The 14,825-nt window shown below is 50.8% G+C and overlaps 7 protein-coding genes across 7 annotated transcripts; 3 read left to right on the top strand and 4 right to left on the bottom strand.

Moving 5' to 3' along the window:
* The first annotated feature begins 110 nt into the window (after positions 1-110).
* Positions 111-3,590, top strand: CNG03990 (sulfite reductase (NADPH), putative). The gene is made up of 4 exons (XM_572126.1): positions 111-2,709; positions 2,766-2,907; positions 2,983-3,412; positions 3,505-3,590. The coding sequence occupies exons 1-4, from the start codon at positions 117-119 to the stop codon at positions 3,505-3,507; spliced, it is 3,168 nt and encodes a 1,055-aa protein (XP_572126.1). The 5' UTR covers positions 111-116; the 3' UTR covers positions 3,508-3,590.
* CNG04000 (hypothetical protein) lies at positions 3,553-5,822 on the bottom strand. Its single transcript, XM_572128.2, has 10 exons — positions 5,685-5,822; positions 5,373-5,638; positions 5,259-5,323; positions 5,028-5,204; positions 4,865-4,952; positions 4,696-4,803; positions 4,547-4,628; positions 4,326-4,448; positions 4,174-4,252; positions 3,553-4,093 (listed from the first exon to the last, which is right to left on the bottom strand). The coding sequence occupies exons 1-10, from the start codon at positions 5,765-5,767 to the stop codon at positions 3,668-3,670; spliced, it is 1,497 nt and encodes a 498-aa protein (XP_572128.1). The 5' UTR covers positions 5,768-5,822; the 3' UTR covers positions 3,553-3,667.
* Positions 5,823-5,850: 28 nt separating this feature from the next.
* On the top strand, positions 5,851-6,861 carry CNG04010 (expressed protein). The gene is made up of 2 exons (XM_572130.2): positions 5,851-6,531; positions 6,586-6,861. The coding sequence occupies exon 1, from the start codon at positions 5,936-5,938 to the stop codon at positions 6,515-6,517; it is 582 nt and encodes a 193-aa protein (XP_572130.1). The 5' UTR covers positions 5,851-5,935; the 3' UTR covers positions 6,518-6,531; positions 6,586-6,861.
* Positions 6,862-7,000: 139 nt separating this feature from the next.
* Positions 7,001-9,203, top strand: CNG04020 (expressed protein). The gene is made up of 3 exons (XM_024657593.1): positions 7,001-7,475; positions 7,548-7,610; positions 7,667-9,203. Exons 1-2 carry the CDS (start codon positions 7,031-7,033, stop codon positions 7,583-7,585), a joined length of 483 nt encoding a protein of 160 aa, XP_024513269.1. The 5' UTR covers positions 7,001-7,030; the 3' UTR covers positions 7,586-7,610; positions 7,667-9,203.
* On the bottom strand, positions 7,778-9,149 carry CNG04025 (hypothetical protein). Its single transcript, XM_024658652.1, has 2 exons — positions 8,200-9,149; positions 7,778-8,129 (listed from the first exon to the last, which is right to left on the bottom strand). The coding sequence occupies exons 1-2, from the start codon at positions 9,015-9,017 to the stop codon at positions 7,892-7,894; spliced, it is 1,056 nt and encodes a 351-aa protein (XP_024514571.1). The 5' UTR covers positions 9,018-9,149; the 3' UTR covers positions 7,778-7,891.
* A 309-nt stretch (positions 9,204-9,512) lies between the features above and the next one.
* On the bottom strand, positions 9,513-12,226 carry CNG04030 (conserved hypothetical protein; the record flags this gene model as incomplete). Its single annotated transcript, XM_572179.2, has 6 exons — positions 9,513-10,578; positions 10,637-10,695; positions 10,756-11,007; positions 11,058-11,539; positions 11,597-12,053; positions 12,115-12,226. 6 exons carry the CDS (start codon positions 12,224-12,226, stop codon positions 9,619-9,621), a joined length of 2,322 nt encoding a protein of 773 aa, XP_572179.1. The 3' UTR covers positions 9,513-9,618.
* Positions 12,227-12,739: 513 nt separating this feature from the next.
* Positions 12,740-14,700, bottom strand: CNG04040 (hypothetical protein). The gene is made up of 3 exons (XM_024657594.1): positions 14,597-14,700; positions 13,007-14,515; positions 12,740-12,957 (listed from the first exon to the last, which is right to left on the bottom strand). Exons 2-3 carry the CDS (start codon positions 14,500-14,502, stop codon positions 12,948-12,950), a joined length of 1,506 nt encoding a protein of 501 aa, XP_024513277.1. The 5' UTR covers positions 14,503-14,515; positions 14,597-14,700; the 3' UTR covers positions 12,740-12,947.
* Positions 14,701-14,825: the final 125 nt, after the last annotated feature.

The raw sequence follows: 14,825 nt of genomic DNA on the forward strand, positions 1-14,825 counted from the left end.
TGAAAACTCTTCCAGATAACTGGCCGGTTATCGTAATCTGCTGAAATTTACTCCACCATAAATAACCCGCGCCGTTGGCCACTCCCGCCCCTCTCCCCGCAATTCTTTCTCGCAAAATGGCTCCCATCGCCCTCACCTCCAGCGCCACCTCTCCCCCCGGCCTCCCCGCCAAAAAGGCCGCCCTCGCCGCCGCAGACGTCGACGCCGGCCTCAACCTCGACGCCGACGGCGCTTCCACTCCTTACTCGGCCACCTCCACTGCTGTCTCAGTGGGCGAAAACAACAAGGATTCCAAGCCTGCCTCTCCTTCAGCGCTTGCAAAGGCCCTTGTCGACTCTTCCATTCCTTCCTCCGTTCCGCTCCCTACCGACGATGGCTACTACACCAACTTGATCGCCTCTTCTCTTCCTGTTGCCGCTACCAAGCCTGGTACCGCCGTCTTTGCCTCCGCCATCGATGGTCTTGAGGCTCTGGCCGTCAAGCACTCCGAGTCTGTTTGGGTTTACGACGATGCCGAGCTCGTTGGTTTCGGATCTAGACTTGGCGGGTTGGGCAAGAAGAAGGTTCACGAGTTGCAGACCCGTGAGGGTGCCGGTCTCGAACTTGCCGGTTATGCCAGCAAGACTCAAGGCAAGTTCACTGTCTTTGCCAGCATTAAGACTCTTCAGTACCTCCTCCCTAGCCTCGAGGCTATTGAGGGCGACGTGATCATCAACCTCGCGACTACTTCTACCACCGACGATCTCGAGTTTGCCGACGCCCTCTACGCCCCTGGTACCGTCAAGGCTCTTACCTCTCTTCCTGAGGGTTGGGAGGTCGTATTCTCTTCCGGCGAGCGAATCGTCGACAACGCTTCCAAGCTTTACGGTGCCGAGCCCAAAAAGGTTGTCCACGTTGTTGAGAGCACTTTTACCGGCCGTGAGACTACCTCCTTCACCTTCCCGGCTCCTCAATCTGCCGCTATCGACGACTTGACCGTCCACAATGGGTCTGCTTCCGAACTTTACGTCGCTCCTGCCGGTTACCTCGCGTCCTCTATCGCCGCCGCTCTTCCGGCCTCGGCCGGTTTGGTCGAGCTCAACACTTTGAGCCCCTCTCCTGAGGCCCTCTACGCCGCTCTTACTTCCAACGACCGCAAGACTGTCCACGTTGTCGGTGCTTCCAAGGTCGACGCCGAGGCTCTCAAGGCTATCGTTCTTGCTTCCGTCTACGCCGCTTCTGGTTCCAGCAAGGTCGCGTTGCCTCTCGTCAAGTCCCTTGTTGCCACTTCTGTCGAGTCCATATCTGCTCTCGCTCAGTCTACCACTGCCACGCCTGGCAAAGTCGTCTCCTTCTACACCGCTCCTGCTTCTCCTCTTCCTCAGCTCCTTGCGCACCTCTTCCTCTCCTCTCCTTCTCTCTCTACCCACATCGCTCAGTTTGGCTCAGCTTCCGCCCGTGGTGTCAAGTCCGTTCTTTCTCTTGCACCTGCTGGTACTTCTCGCGCTGCCCTCAGCGTTGAGGAGCCCACGGACGTCACTTGGATCTCTGACCCCAACGTCTTGAAGTCTGCCGATGTCTTCTCTGTCGCCAAGGAGGGTTCCATTGTCGTCCTCGCCCTTCCATGGTCCGAGGAGGAGATTCCCGTCAAGTTTACGCGTTCCGAGATCCAGACTATCAAGTCCAAGAACCTCCGCATCTTCTCTCTCTACCTCTCTTCTTCCCCTACCACGCCCATTCAAGAGCAAGTCGCTTTCCTCCTTCTCTACACTGGTGCCCAGAAGCTCGCCCCTGGTGTCTGGAAGGTCCTCGATGCTTTCCACAACCACCAGCTCGTTCGCGACGACGTCGAGATCGCTCAGGCCGCGCTCAACGAGATCGATGCCAAGGAATGGGAGGTACCCGAGCTTGAGGAGGGCAAGACTGAAAAGGTGAAGAGCAAGTGGGAATGGGATGCTTTGCCTGGTTTGGCCGGTGTGGTCGCCGCCAACGATGAGCAAAATTCGTCTGTCGGTCCTTGGGAGCTCGCTGCGCGACACTTGTTCTTCCGAGAGGCTTTCGCCGTGCCCGAGGCTACAACCACCGATGCTTCCCAAGGTCTTCCTGGCATCAACGCTCTCCGACCTTCCATGTCTGAAGAGACCTTCCTCGTTACCGTCTCCGAGAACCGTCGACTCACTCCTGCCACTTATGACCGAAACGTCTTCCACCTCGAGCTCGACACTGCCGGTACCGGCCTCAAGTACGAGATTGGTGAAGCTATCGGTATTCACGGTTGGAACGATACGAAGGAGGTGCGCGAGTTTTGCGAGTGGTACGGCCTCGATCCCGACGCGGTCGTCACTTTCCCCTCTCCTACGAGGCAAGGTACTCTTGAGACGCGAACCGTCTTCCAGCTCTTGCAGCAGAACATTGATCTCTTTGGCCGACCGGGCAAAGCGTTTTACGCTGCGCTCAGCAAGATTGCCACCACCAAGGCCGAAGCTATGCGACTCAAGTTCATCTCTGCTCCTGAAGGTGCCGAGTTGTTCAAGCGATTGGCTGAGGACATCACCGTCACTTTTGCCGATGTTTTGAAAATGTTCAAGAGTGCGAGACCTGGTATCGAAGAGCTTGTTGGTTTGATTCCCGAGATCAAGCCGAGGCACTACTCTATCGCGAGCAGTCAAAAGGCGGTTGGAGACAAGGTTGAGTTGTTGATTGTGACTGTCGATTGGATCAACTCCAAGGGTGGGTCAATTCGTCCATCTAATAGTGTCTTTGTACTGACGCTTTTTTTTTAATAGGCTCCCCTCGATTCGGTCAATGTACTAGGTACTTGGCTGCTCTCAAGCCCGGAGACAAGGTTACCGTGTCAATCAAGCCATCCGTCATGAAGCTTCCTCCTGACAACAAGCAGCCCATCATCATGGCCGGTCTCGGTACAGGGTACGTCACGTCAAAAAAAAAATTGTGTTTATTGTATGTGGCTGACCAAGTTCTTTCTTTTTTTCACCTCTTTAGTGCCGCACCCTTCCGAGCTTTCATGCAGCACCGAGCTTGGCAACGATCCCAAGGCATCGAAGTCGGTCCTCTCATCTACTACTTTGGTTCCCGATACCGATCCCAAGAGTACCTCTACGGCGAGGACATTGAAGCTTACATCGCCTCTGGCATCATTTCCCACGCCGGTCTCGCCTTCTCTCGAGACTCTGACAGCAAGACTTATATCCAGCACAAGATGTCTCAGGACAAGAGTATGTTGGCCAGGTTGTTGAAGGGCAAGGGTAGCGACGCGGCGTACTTTTACCTCTGTGGTCCTACGTGGCCTGTGCCGGATGTTTACGAGGCTTTGGTCGGCAGTTTGACTCGGGAAGGTGGTATGGAGAGGAAGGAGGCTGAAGAGTACTTGGAGGAGCTCAAGGAGGAGGAGAGGTATGTTCTCGAGGTTTATGTAAGTCTTTTTTTTCTTCTTCTTCTTCCTCGTTCAAAATTATTTTGTATCCGTGTGCTGACGATACGGGTTCTTCTTCATTCTTTTTACAGTAAACACGGGTTTCAAGAGACGCATATTGTTAGAATTAAGGCATATATTGGAAGACCATAATCTATGCATCAAGTTGTGATTAATACTCCCATATATCTATCCCATGACTCTGGCCCTGTCCTGCTTTTCACTGAAATACTCATTACCTGCTGATGTCTTTTTTCACATGTCTCCTCGAATAACATAATCCTGCAGCTCATTCGCTCTCACCACACTCCACCACAATGCCCTCCAATGCAAGATCGACCCCTTGGCCCTCTGCATGATCACCAGACTCTGGCCCTCGGCCGCCAAACTATCGCTAGGCAAGACAAGTACTTTGCCCTCCACATACTGATGTCCCGCCGCCTTGTGAAGTTTGATCACACCCCCTCCGCCGCCGCCGCCGCCGCCGCCGCCTCCGCCTGCTGTTCCGTGAGAACCAGGGAACGAGTCTCCTGGTGCTGATGGTGCGGCGACAGCACGGACGGAACCGTTGGCATCAGCGACATCAGACTGCAAGAAAGCGGCGAGGATCTGGAATGCTTCGTTGGGCGGGAGAGCCATCCAGAACCGGGTGGTGATGGTCATCAGATCACCGGATTGCGTCTGTGCAAGTGGTTAAGAGGTGGTAAGCTTGCTATCGCAGAAAGGAAAAGGAGAACAAGAGAGTGATGTAGGAAACGTACAATGTTTCCGGTCCCGCGCATGAATTGCGATTCTTCCTTGTTAAGCCAATCGGTATCGCCGGCCAACCTTGCTCCGCGTCTGTATCATCCAAACAAGAGCAATGTCAGTCACATATTTGCTTCTGAGGGGGGGTTGGGCGGGTGGGACGTACGAAGCGGCGTAGGCTTGAGATTCGCCTGAACGGAAAACGGGGTCCGCATACGCCAGCATACCCTCTTGGCGGATACCTTGGGTAAGAGCTTCAGAAAGCTGCTCGCGACGCAGTTGACTTTGTCTGGTTTGGGAAAAGTACAGAGTCAGATTTATTTCATCAGCACAAGTGCAGTTATTATTTTGAGGCTGGACCGAAGAGAGTAGGGTAGAGAGACGCACGTCATACACCATGGGTGGTGTTTGATACCAGGGATCGTTAATCTTTGCTGGGGGTCGATACACAACAAGCCCTTTAGAATATCTATTTTCATGGAGATGGTTAGTTCACGAGATACCTTTTAGAGGCAATCTGGATGGAAGAACATTACCCAATGCCTGACCGCGTATTCTTGTCCATGGATCATAATTGAACAACTCGCCCGTTCTGTACGCGCAGAATTCAGGACTACTTTCCGAAGGTTCATCCCATGGCGTATCTATATCCGGTTCAGCATCAACTTGGGAATCAAGACGATGAATCAAGTGCGATGGACGTACTACCTACGAGGAGGGTGTAGAGAACAACACCCATTCCCCAAATGTCAACCGGTTCTGCCGCATACCCTTGTCCTGCTGGCACACCAAGCTATTCGTCTTGTCAGCTTTTCTTGCTCTATAAGCTTGTCTTACAGACGCCTTGACCGAGTGATTCACGACTTACTTCGGGTGCAACATAAGGCAGGCTTCCGCATCTCCCGCTCAGTAATCTCGTCTTGCCCTTGTGTCTGAATACGGCACAGAGACCAAAGTCGGTGATTTTGAGGTTACCGTTCGCTGCAAGAAGGAGGTTTTCGGGTTTAAGGTCTCGGTGGGCGATACCTTTGGCGTGGATGAATTCCTAGCAGAGCAGTTAATTTGGTTGATGCTAGAGTATCCTTACAAGAAAACTTACCACGCCAGCGACCATCTGGGCAAAGTAAAACTTGGCAAGATCTTCGGGCACGCCAACGTCCGGTGCTGATAACGACCGTCAGGTTCGTCAACCCTGACAAAGCATTATACGTACCAATTTTGTCAAACAAATCTCCACCAACAGCCAGCTCGAGAAGCATATACAGTCCCGGCGTATAATGATCGGGATTATCGATTTTTATTGTTTCGTGGTGCAGGAACTCGAGGATATACGGGTTTTTGAGGGCCTTGTGTACCTGGACTTCCTTTTGAAGCTCCTTGATGTTGGGGGTGCCAAGGCCCCAGGCGGGGTTGACGTAAAGGTTGATCACTTTACATGCCGCAAGCCCTCTTGTTTGCCTGTGCACAGCTCGGTACACCCTGAGATCATTAGGACAGGGGCGCCTCGACGGAGAGGGGGGCTTACTTGGAGAACCCTCCACCGCCTATTTCTCTGCTGAGATAGTACCCCTGGATATCTGGGTACCTGGGCGGCTCGTCGGCTTCCATGCTGGTGTTTCCCGGATCCTCGAAGCGTACAGCTAGTTGGGAAATGTTGGTGGAAACAAGATCGATGGACCCATGTTACGCGACGCGTCGGTTGACATCATCTGGTCACGTGACTGACGCGTCTGTATAAAGTACGAGACAAAGCGAAACATCCAGCGCATACCAGCGATGGGCCCGAGCATCACGCCGACTGTTGCGATCACGGCGATCACGCCGCAGCAGACAGCGCCCCTCCGCCACCTCGTGCTCTGGCCGTCCATTGCGCTGGGCTCGCAGCTCGACCCCGCCTATGACTTTGCTCCCGCGACCATCCACCTCGGTGCCTATCTCTGCGCCCCAGTAGAGACCCAGCGCCCGCCCGATCACCTCCCTGGCACGGCCCCGGCACAAGAGCCGATCGGCATCATGACGCTCGCCCTCCAGCCGTACCGCCCACTCTCACCCGCCACCTCTCCTCCCACACCGCTTCTCGCCCCGTCCTTGACGCACGTCCAACTGCACAAGTTTGCTGTCCACCCTGATTTACGCGGACTGGGTATCGGACGAACCATGTTTGCGCATGCGGTTTCTCTGTTGAAGGACAAATATGGAGAGGGCAATGTGCTTTTCCATTTTGATGCGCGAGCGAATCAGACGAGGTTCTATGGGAACTGTGGGATGGACGTTTTGGACCCGGTCGAGTTTGAGAAGAGGGGGACGACGGGGAAAGAGGTTCCGGTGATGCATATCAAGATGGGCAGGGTGATATGACGGGCTGCCCTGTAGTGAGTTATTTGCTTGTCATATGGACTCTATATGCTGATACAGATTTGTTAAAGATTGATACACATCCATTCTAGATACCTGGTAGCACATATAGATGCATCTCTCTTATACTCATCCCTCTCCTACCTAAAGTTACTTGGCACGCCGCATGGAACTGGTGCGTTTCACGAGGGCATGGATGAAATCAGTACGTTTGTGGCGGTATTTTGCGAGGCATAAGAAGGTTAGGGGCTTGATGTGCGCGAGCTGGATGAGGATCAGGAGGACTTGGGCAGCAGGGCCGAGGGTCATGATTGGGGGTTCCATACTGCGCTGTCTCAAACTTGCCGCACTCGTTCATTGGTGATTGTTGTTGGGAAGCCCCCTGGGACTTGATGACGTGGGATTTTGCGTTTTTCTTCCGTTCCGTCGTCGTCTCGCTCGTCGCTCGTCGCTCGTCGTTCGGCGCATTTGTCCAAATCCTCATATCCCATACAAAAACAACAAAAAACACCCACTATGCCGCCCAATCTCCACAACCTCCTCTCCTCCCTCCGCTCACCCATATTCAACACCATCTCCAACCCCACCTCGGCTCGTATGGGCACAAAATACCTCAGACGACGTCTTCGAGGTCCTACCGTCGCTTCCTACTACCCCCAGCTCACAAACCCCTTCCCTAAACTCTCGCTTCTCAACAAGAACATCCCGGAGAACCCTTTTGCTGGATGGGACGGCAGAAAGCTCCCGTCAGTGATTAAGACCAAGAAGGGCAAGGTGTTGTATGAGAACATTGAATGGCAGAATGAAGGGGCGATGTTGAGGAAGGATGAGGTCGTGGAGCGTGGATTTGAAGAAGTGGCGAGGAGGAAGGGTTTGGGATGGCTCGAGGATCCTATAGAGCAGAGGAGAATAGTGAGGGTTGCGAGGAAGAAGCGATTCGGCAAGGGTCCTCCCAAGAAGGGTGAGTGCTTGTTTTGCTGTACCGAGCGTTGTCTGCTATGAAGCGTGAATTGACCATGTTAACTTTTTACAGGACAAGGAAGGAGGTCTCAGATGAAGAAGAAGAAGTAGTAGTTGCAGTGCATGGAGCTGTTAGGTGTGTGTTTTGTACATTAAAAAGTTTATGATTTGAATAGCTAATCAGTTGTGTAGGTGTTTTTGGCTTTTCATATGCATCCATTCCCCCCATTCGCAATCTCGGGCCTTCATTGGGAAGCATATCGTTTCATGACGGTCATTATGGCATAAGAATATGGCATAAAACGACGATTGATACTTTTAATTTCCAACTGACAATACTGTAGCATACGTTTTCTCGACTTTTCGGATATCTTTTTGAAGCTTGGCCAACACCTTTCACAACTGCCATCAGGCATATCACGCATCTCTCCTCATGCTGTTCATCCTCCGGCCAATCATGGATCTTTGCGACTCGAATTCTTCTCTCGAGATACGCCCGCTCATACAGCGTGATTGCAGGTTACTGTAACTGGTCATATCATCCAGCGCTTGCCTCCACTCCCGTGCAGCACGCTCGAGTTGGGCATTCTCCAATTGGAGCCGAGAATATTTTTGGACAAGGTCATTGTACGCCGTCTCGACGCACATTAGAGTACTTTATTCCTAGTCTATCAGCGCTGTTCATCCCACTCATACTTGGTAAAAAAAAACGATTGGCAACTCACGTGGTATCCCTATCCGTCTTTTCAGGCAACATACATCCCTCCAACCCTTGGGTTAATGACAACAAACTCGTTTCTTCGGTAAAACCGTCCACGCCGCTTATTGCATCTGCTAAATCACACAGGGAACCGGTTACGATCTCTTCGTAATCCTTATAGCCTCCGGCAGTGAAACGATTGGCTTCGTGAAGTGATTCGAGGTTCGCTAGAGCACGGTCTCTAGCGGAAAAAGTTGATACCTCTGCACGTTTTCCCAAGTCTTCTCCATGGCTCGCGCGTGCCCTCTTACCGCCGTTGTCGGCCCCGTCGTCGTCCTCCCACGTAGCGGCCATGATCTTCTCAAATAACGTCGCCTGTAAATTAGCGGCCAGTCGCTGATAATTGATGGTCGCGATATGCATCGATCCATCGGGGTTCTGGGGACCGACGGTCGGGTCGACAGGTTTGGAGAAGGGTGTGGAACTCTGGCCCTCACTATCCCCAGGATTTCTGCCCGATTGAGTGTCATAAGAAGGAGCGAAAGTAGAAGGGAACGTCCAAGATCGAGAATGGGCATAGTTCGCCCTCTTGGGGGAATTGCCGACACCAGGGGCAAGCCTAAGAGAAGGAACTGGGGGAAAGGTAGGGATAGTACCTGCCGTGTGCCGGTCGCCGGAACTTGGTCGAGCATGCTGAAAGGGTAGGGAAGAACCATCAGGTTCGGCACTGGAATCATAATCCAGTGAGAGATTGGGCATAGGAGGGAAAAGAGTGCTGTTGGTGGATCTGAAGGATCCTTCCAAGTCTGGAGGGGCTTGATAAGGGCTGCGGTGGGCAGACATGATGGGCTGGATATATTTGAGATCGGAAGCTGAATCAACTATTAATGTGCTATTTCTGAATTAGATTTACGACCATTCACGGATTCTACGTGTACCGATTGTACCGGTCAGAGCTCATTTTATAAGAGCTCGTCAAAAAAAAATCATTCCGCTCCATCGCAGATATGAGATAACGCCTCTAATCCTTCGCTCCATCGTTAGCGGAGCGTAAAAAGAAAGGATCGATCTTTGGCGGAAAAAAAAAGATCAATGGAAGGGCATTTTCCTTCCGTCTTCCAGAGCGCCAGGGTACTGCCTGCTGCACTGTCATGCTAAATCATCCGACATAAGGACGAAACAAGTGCCGAAGAGATGTACGGAAAATCAAGCGGAGTTTGAACATGTACATCATAAGAAGACCAAATTTGATCATTTATGCACAAATCCAAAGACGGCCCGGATTATATCATACACAATCATGAAAAGAAGCAGTCAATCCAAAACTCCGAATCGCCATATCAGAGGAAAAAAAAAAAAGGCAACGCAGCCTGCTTCTGCCCTACTTTTCACGGCTGTTCCATTTCCCACATTCTACAATACACATACACCTTTTACACACCTTTCAGCGGAAGGTGGGTATCGGCGCTCTATCCAGCTCGCTCTCAAACTTCATAGGAGCCCCAACAGGTAACGGTGTCTGTGCCATCACAGCTCTCGGCGGCGCCCTCATCGGCTCATGTTCATCCATTTGCATCTGCATCTGCATTTTCAATGGCATTGGCATACCCATCATCTGTTGGGCCCCTAGTCCATTTTCCCCATTAGGCCGAGGCGGCTGAGGAAGCGTGTGAGGGCCACCAGCCGCTTGGTTGTTTGTGTGTTGAGAATGCACCGGCGGGACGGGTGGAGCGGGAGTCTGTGAACCTTTGTTGAACCACGGTAAAAGGTTGGATGTGCTTGGCTCCGAAAACTGCGTCTGGGGCCTTGAATCAGGACCACCGTATGCGTCATATATGCTCATACCATATCCTGTATCCCGGTCGTATGCCATCTGTGTATGAGCAGGTGCTTGGGATAGGTTGTCGTTCGCTACGCGGACTGTGGTGCTCTTCGGGCTGGTGTACACAGATGGCAATCGTGGAACAGGGGGTACCGGGACAAAGGGATTATCACCTTGGCCGGTTTGCACTGTGCGCGAAGTGGGTAGGACACCAGTGGCCATGCTGTCTGCGAGGACAGCCGTCATACCATCGCCATACTGTGTCAACCCATACTCTGTCCTCCCGTCAGGGGCAATCTTATCGCCAGCGATCGTTCTCCCGCCACCATCATAATCGTATTCCCCTTCATAATCTGTCGGCGCTCTAGTCATTCGGTCATCATAGTATGTCTCGGGGTCGTACATTGTAGCATCGTAATCATCATCGTAATGATCGGTCCTGCGACGCTTGTAAGAAGCAGGGGTAATCGGCTCATCAGCGCCAAACGAAGACCGAGTGAGGCGGTCGGGATATTTCTCGTCCGGGATGTCAGGATCATCAGGAGTCTCTTCACCAAGTGCTTTGCGAGCGCGTTTCTTTCGCTGTACGCACAGAGAGTTAGTCAAGGGCAGTAGATTATGAAAATTAATATTAACTAACCCATTGGTACCAGATCAAATATATAACGATGAGAGCCACTAAAACACCTCCGACAATACCTAAGGAGAAGTTTCATCGGTATCCCTGTGCTGCCGAAACCATAAATGAAGCATACTCACCGACAATCGCTATCGAACTCAATCCACTACTCTCAGAAGTTGTCATCGTCGTCGCTGCGGCGCTCGCGGTACTAGTTTTCTCAGCCGCAAGGGCAGCCACAGCGTCTTGGCCAGTGAGGGTGACGCCATCAGAAACGATAGTGGTGTCGGATGGTAAGGAAAAAACCGTGTCATCAGCAGACGTGGGAGTAGTAGCGCTCGAGGAAGCTGAAACTAAAGATTCATCTATGGATTCGGACGATTCAGCTGAGGCTATATTGTATGGATTAGCAAAGTTTGTTCGGTATAACGTAGCTACTTACTTGAAGATGGCCCGGTAAGTTTGTAATTCGAAGCAGAAGTCTTTATTGTGGCTGCCGTCGTCGTCGATTTGAACGATGCCATACTAGTCTCATCATCGTCCTCAACAGCGATCACTCCACCATTATTGACATTTGAAGCCGATGCCAAATGCGAAGCACTACCAGAAGAAGTTGCAATAGCTCCTGTCCTTGAAGTAATGCTGACATCGCTAAAGTCGAGTATTGCAGAACGGGAAGCAACTGAACTGGTGATTCCGGTCAAAGATGAAGAAACTGCCGAGCTTAATACGGTTCTAGATGCAACTTGTAAAGTCAACGAGCCCCCATCTGCTAGGGTCTGGGAAGCCGAGTATGACAGTTGGACATCCGAGATAGACACAGCAGACGTCTCATTACCAGAGTCGGGATCGGTGGCAACAATGACTACTGTGGTTCGAATTTGAGGGGCTGAAGTTGTGGGTGTTTTCGCTGTCTCGGAAATACTGCATCCATATGTATCAAACCTTCATACCCTTTTTTCACTTTGGGTCTGAACTCACACGCTTGGCTGTACGCTCGCCGTGGACTTAACTGCAAGTGTGGCAGGGAGAGATGTCACAGGAGCAGCATTTGACATCTCCACGCTCGTCTCTGCCGCTCCCGACGCATCAGACTGTTGACTAGCTACTAAGGCAGGTTGCTGCCAGTATAAGGTCCCATCTGCTCCGACAGAAAGCTCAGGAATATCCGTCGCATCTTGTGAAGCTGCCACAGTTTGCGGTGTAAAGGCAGAAGTGACCGCCACCTGATTTGAGGATAGGGTATCTGTAGCGATAGTCCCAATATCAGTCGCTTGTCCGATGTTAGTGGGAGATACATCTTGCGATGTGTTGGCGGCTGTTCGGGTTATCGCAGCTGGTTGAAGAGACTCTGTGACAAGGTCGCTGGTACCGACAGATGTAAATCCGGAAACCGTCTCTGTTAGCGATTCTGCATCTGCTCGTGCTCGAAGATGATCTGCATCCCATGTTAGCATAACTAGTAATTCATTACAGGGCAAGAACAGTACAAAACTTACCAAACACCTCTGCAGATCGCGCCACTACCATTCTGCTCAAAAGCAGTTGAGAAATCACCACGGCAATCGCCCATCCATCATTATTCCTTCCGGTGGTACTACCGTCTATCATAATCCGAGTTGACCAATATTGTGAAGGAAATGAGCGTTGCGTATACAGTGCCAGCACTGCAAGTTACAGCAATTGTATAAGATGGTCGATGACGGAACAAGGGCAAATGTAACAGGCCATGGTCACCTAGACAGCTTCCAAAATGGGTACCGTCCATCGCCAGCCAACGTCTCAGTAAGGATACTCATCTCAAAGGAGCTTGTACCTAGGTTCTAAGGATCGACGATTACGTGACGTCTTACGTCTCAGCATAGTCACCACCTTTGATTATACGGCCGAGTTGCCATACATTGGCTAAATTCCACTGCGGTGAAACATGGACATCTTCAATTGATAGTTTGAACGAGAGAGAGGATTTTTTCAAGGTTAAAGATGAAAATACGGGGCTTGTCCCGGCACAATGACAGCCAATATGGCAGGAAAGCGTTCTGATACGGCATGCTCTTTGGAAATAAAACCAGAGATCATACGTGGTAAATGTGGTACATTTGACCCGTATAGAAGAGGATATAAACCGACTGCAATGTGGCGTTGTTATACACGCGCCCAGATCTCGAGACTTACTGGTGGAGACCAATGTGGGCTTTGAAGTAGAATAGTCGTAAAATAACAAACGACATTTCGAAATATTGAGGGCAAAGACTTAAATTGGGTATAATAACTATTAAGATGTCATGTCCCAAAGGGCAATATTTGCCTTTGGGATGTCGTTGCCCCTTGCTCAGTCAGAGCTTCTCGTCATCAGCTTTGTTATGTACAACATGGCATGAAACGCCTCACCTCGTCTTAGCCTTTTTCATCTTCATTCGCTGGTCCTGTTCCATCGTCTGTTCTTGCCTTTTTCGATGCGCTGTCATATTCCAAAGTAAATTTCTGTGCTCCCCATATATCGTCACCTCTTCTTTTGCTATTTGATCCCTCATTTCAACCCCTTTCAGTTGAGTTTTGTGGAACAAAACCTTGATGACGTATCTTTCGCGGTCGATGGGCACAGCTAATGGTTTCTTTCGTTTTCGCTGTGCCTGCGCTATTTGTCCCAGCCGCCTGTAGGCCTCGACGACAAGATTATTTAAGACCATCGTCGCCTTTTTGACAGGAATTTGAAGTGCACTATGCGGATGTTTCTTCCTCCAGTCTTGAGGGATGTCGGGTCCGAGAAGTATAGGCATAAGTTCTGATAGGACCTCTTGGTCGAGGAAGGGCGATCGCGGACCGGCAACCTTGAAGGTGATGATTTGGTGGGGGAAAGTCGTCCAATAGTACTTCCATCGTTTGGCTCTGCCGTTCATTGTGTACATATGGAAAGCGAGGTTTCGATTTGCAAGATAATGAAGGATTACATCTGGGATGTCGTGGGATACTTTGTGAGTATTGTAGTCCCGGACGAGGTGAAGATTGATAGGGCAGGACGGAGGAGTGATGTACTCCGTTAGAGCTTGCCAGAAAAGATGATGCAAACTCATCTCACCCTCATTCTTTGATTCAAGTAACGGTTGAGCAACATGAACCCCTTTCAAGTTAGGGAAGATGTACCGATGCCCATTAGGCTTGCTTAGGTTTATAATAGCCAACATGAAATCCTTAGCCTTCCAAAAAGGTGTAGGAAAAGGATAAAAGCAAAGGCCTGTGTTGATCCCAAGGAAGAGGTGCTTAACATGCCAAAACCCTAGGCGCTTTGTTTCAGTCATGGGATGGGCCCCATATAAGCATTTCCCAAAGTCAATTGTGACATTGAATGTATGATAGACTGTCGGAATAATCTCCTTGAAATGTGTTTTGGATAAACGCATGTAGGTCAAAGGGCTGACGCGGGAAAACTCTTCGAGAATGCGAGACTGTAAGGATGCAAGAGGCGCGAGAGTAGTGATATCGTAAATGTAAACGTCGGAGGCTTGAGCGCGACTGACAGTATGGTTGTCAGAGCCCTTAACGATTGAATGAGAAGTACTGGCCGAATTGAAAGTGCGTCCAGCAACTTCTATCGACCTTGATAATCGAGCTGGAGACTGACATTCTTTCCGAGGCATAGCTACTCGTTGAGAACCGATGATGCCTTCAAAGGTGGACGGGACGGTGATTGTTGGTTTTGCGACATCTTCCTCGGAACTCGAGTCATCCGAGTGATCGACAAGATCCTCAATAGCTGACTCTGCTGAGTCGTCAATTTCTAACTGTTCTTCTTCCTCCGAGGTGGTCTGTTTGCCCTTGTCATGCTTGTCCCCAGCGTAAGTTGCTCCCTCCTCGCCTTTCTGTCGATCGGCAAGCCAAGAGAACATATCGTTCCTGGAACTATGAATTATGGGATCAGCAGGCAGATCAGACTGCATGGAACGCCTTTGGCTCGATAAGCCAACGACGAAACGTACTCACACCGGCAAATTCAGACAGTGCCTTCGCACTGCAATAGTTGAGGTGCAGGTGATCGTAGTATCAACAGTTCCTACAACATACAATACGAAAGGATTCAAAATGAACGAGACGGACTCGACGAATAACTGAAAGCGACAACAAACGCGCCGGCAATGATGTTGTCGAAATGTCGATTTACGTAAACGGTATTTCTAGGGGGGAACCCATCGGTCGTCATCAAGCCACCTCT

This window comes from Cryptococcus neoformans (genome assembly GCF_000091045.1).
Source record: "Cryptococcus neoformans var. neoformans JEC21 chromosome 7 sequence".
In the NCBI taxonomy this organism is placed as follows: Eukaryota; Fungi; Basidiomycota; class Tremellomycetes; order Tremellales; family Cryptococcaceae; genus Cryptococcus; species Cryptococcus deneoformans.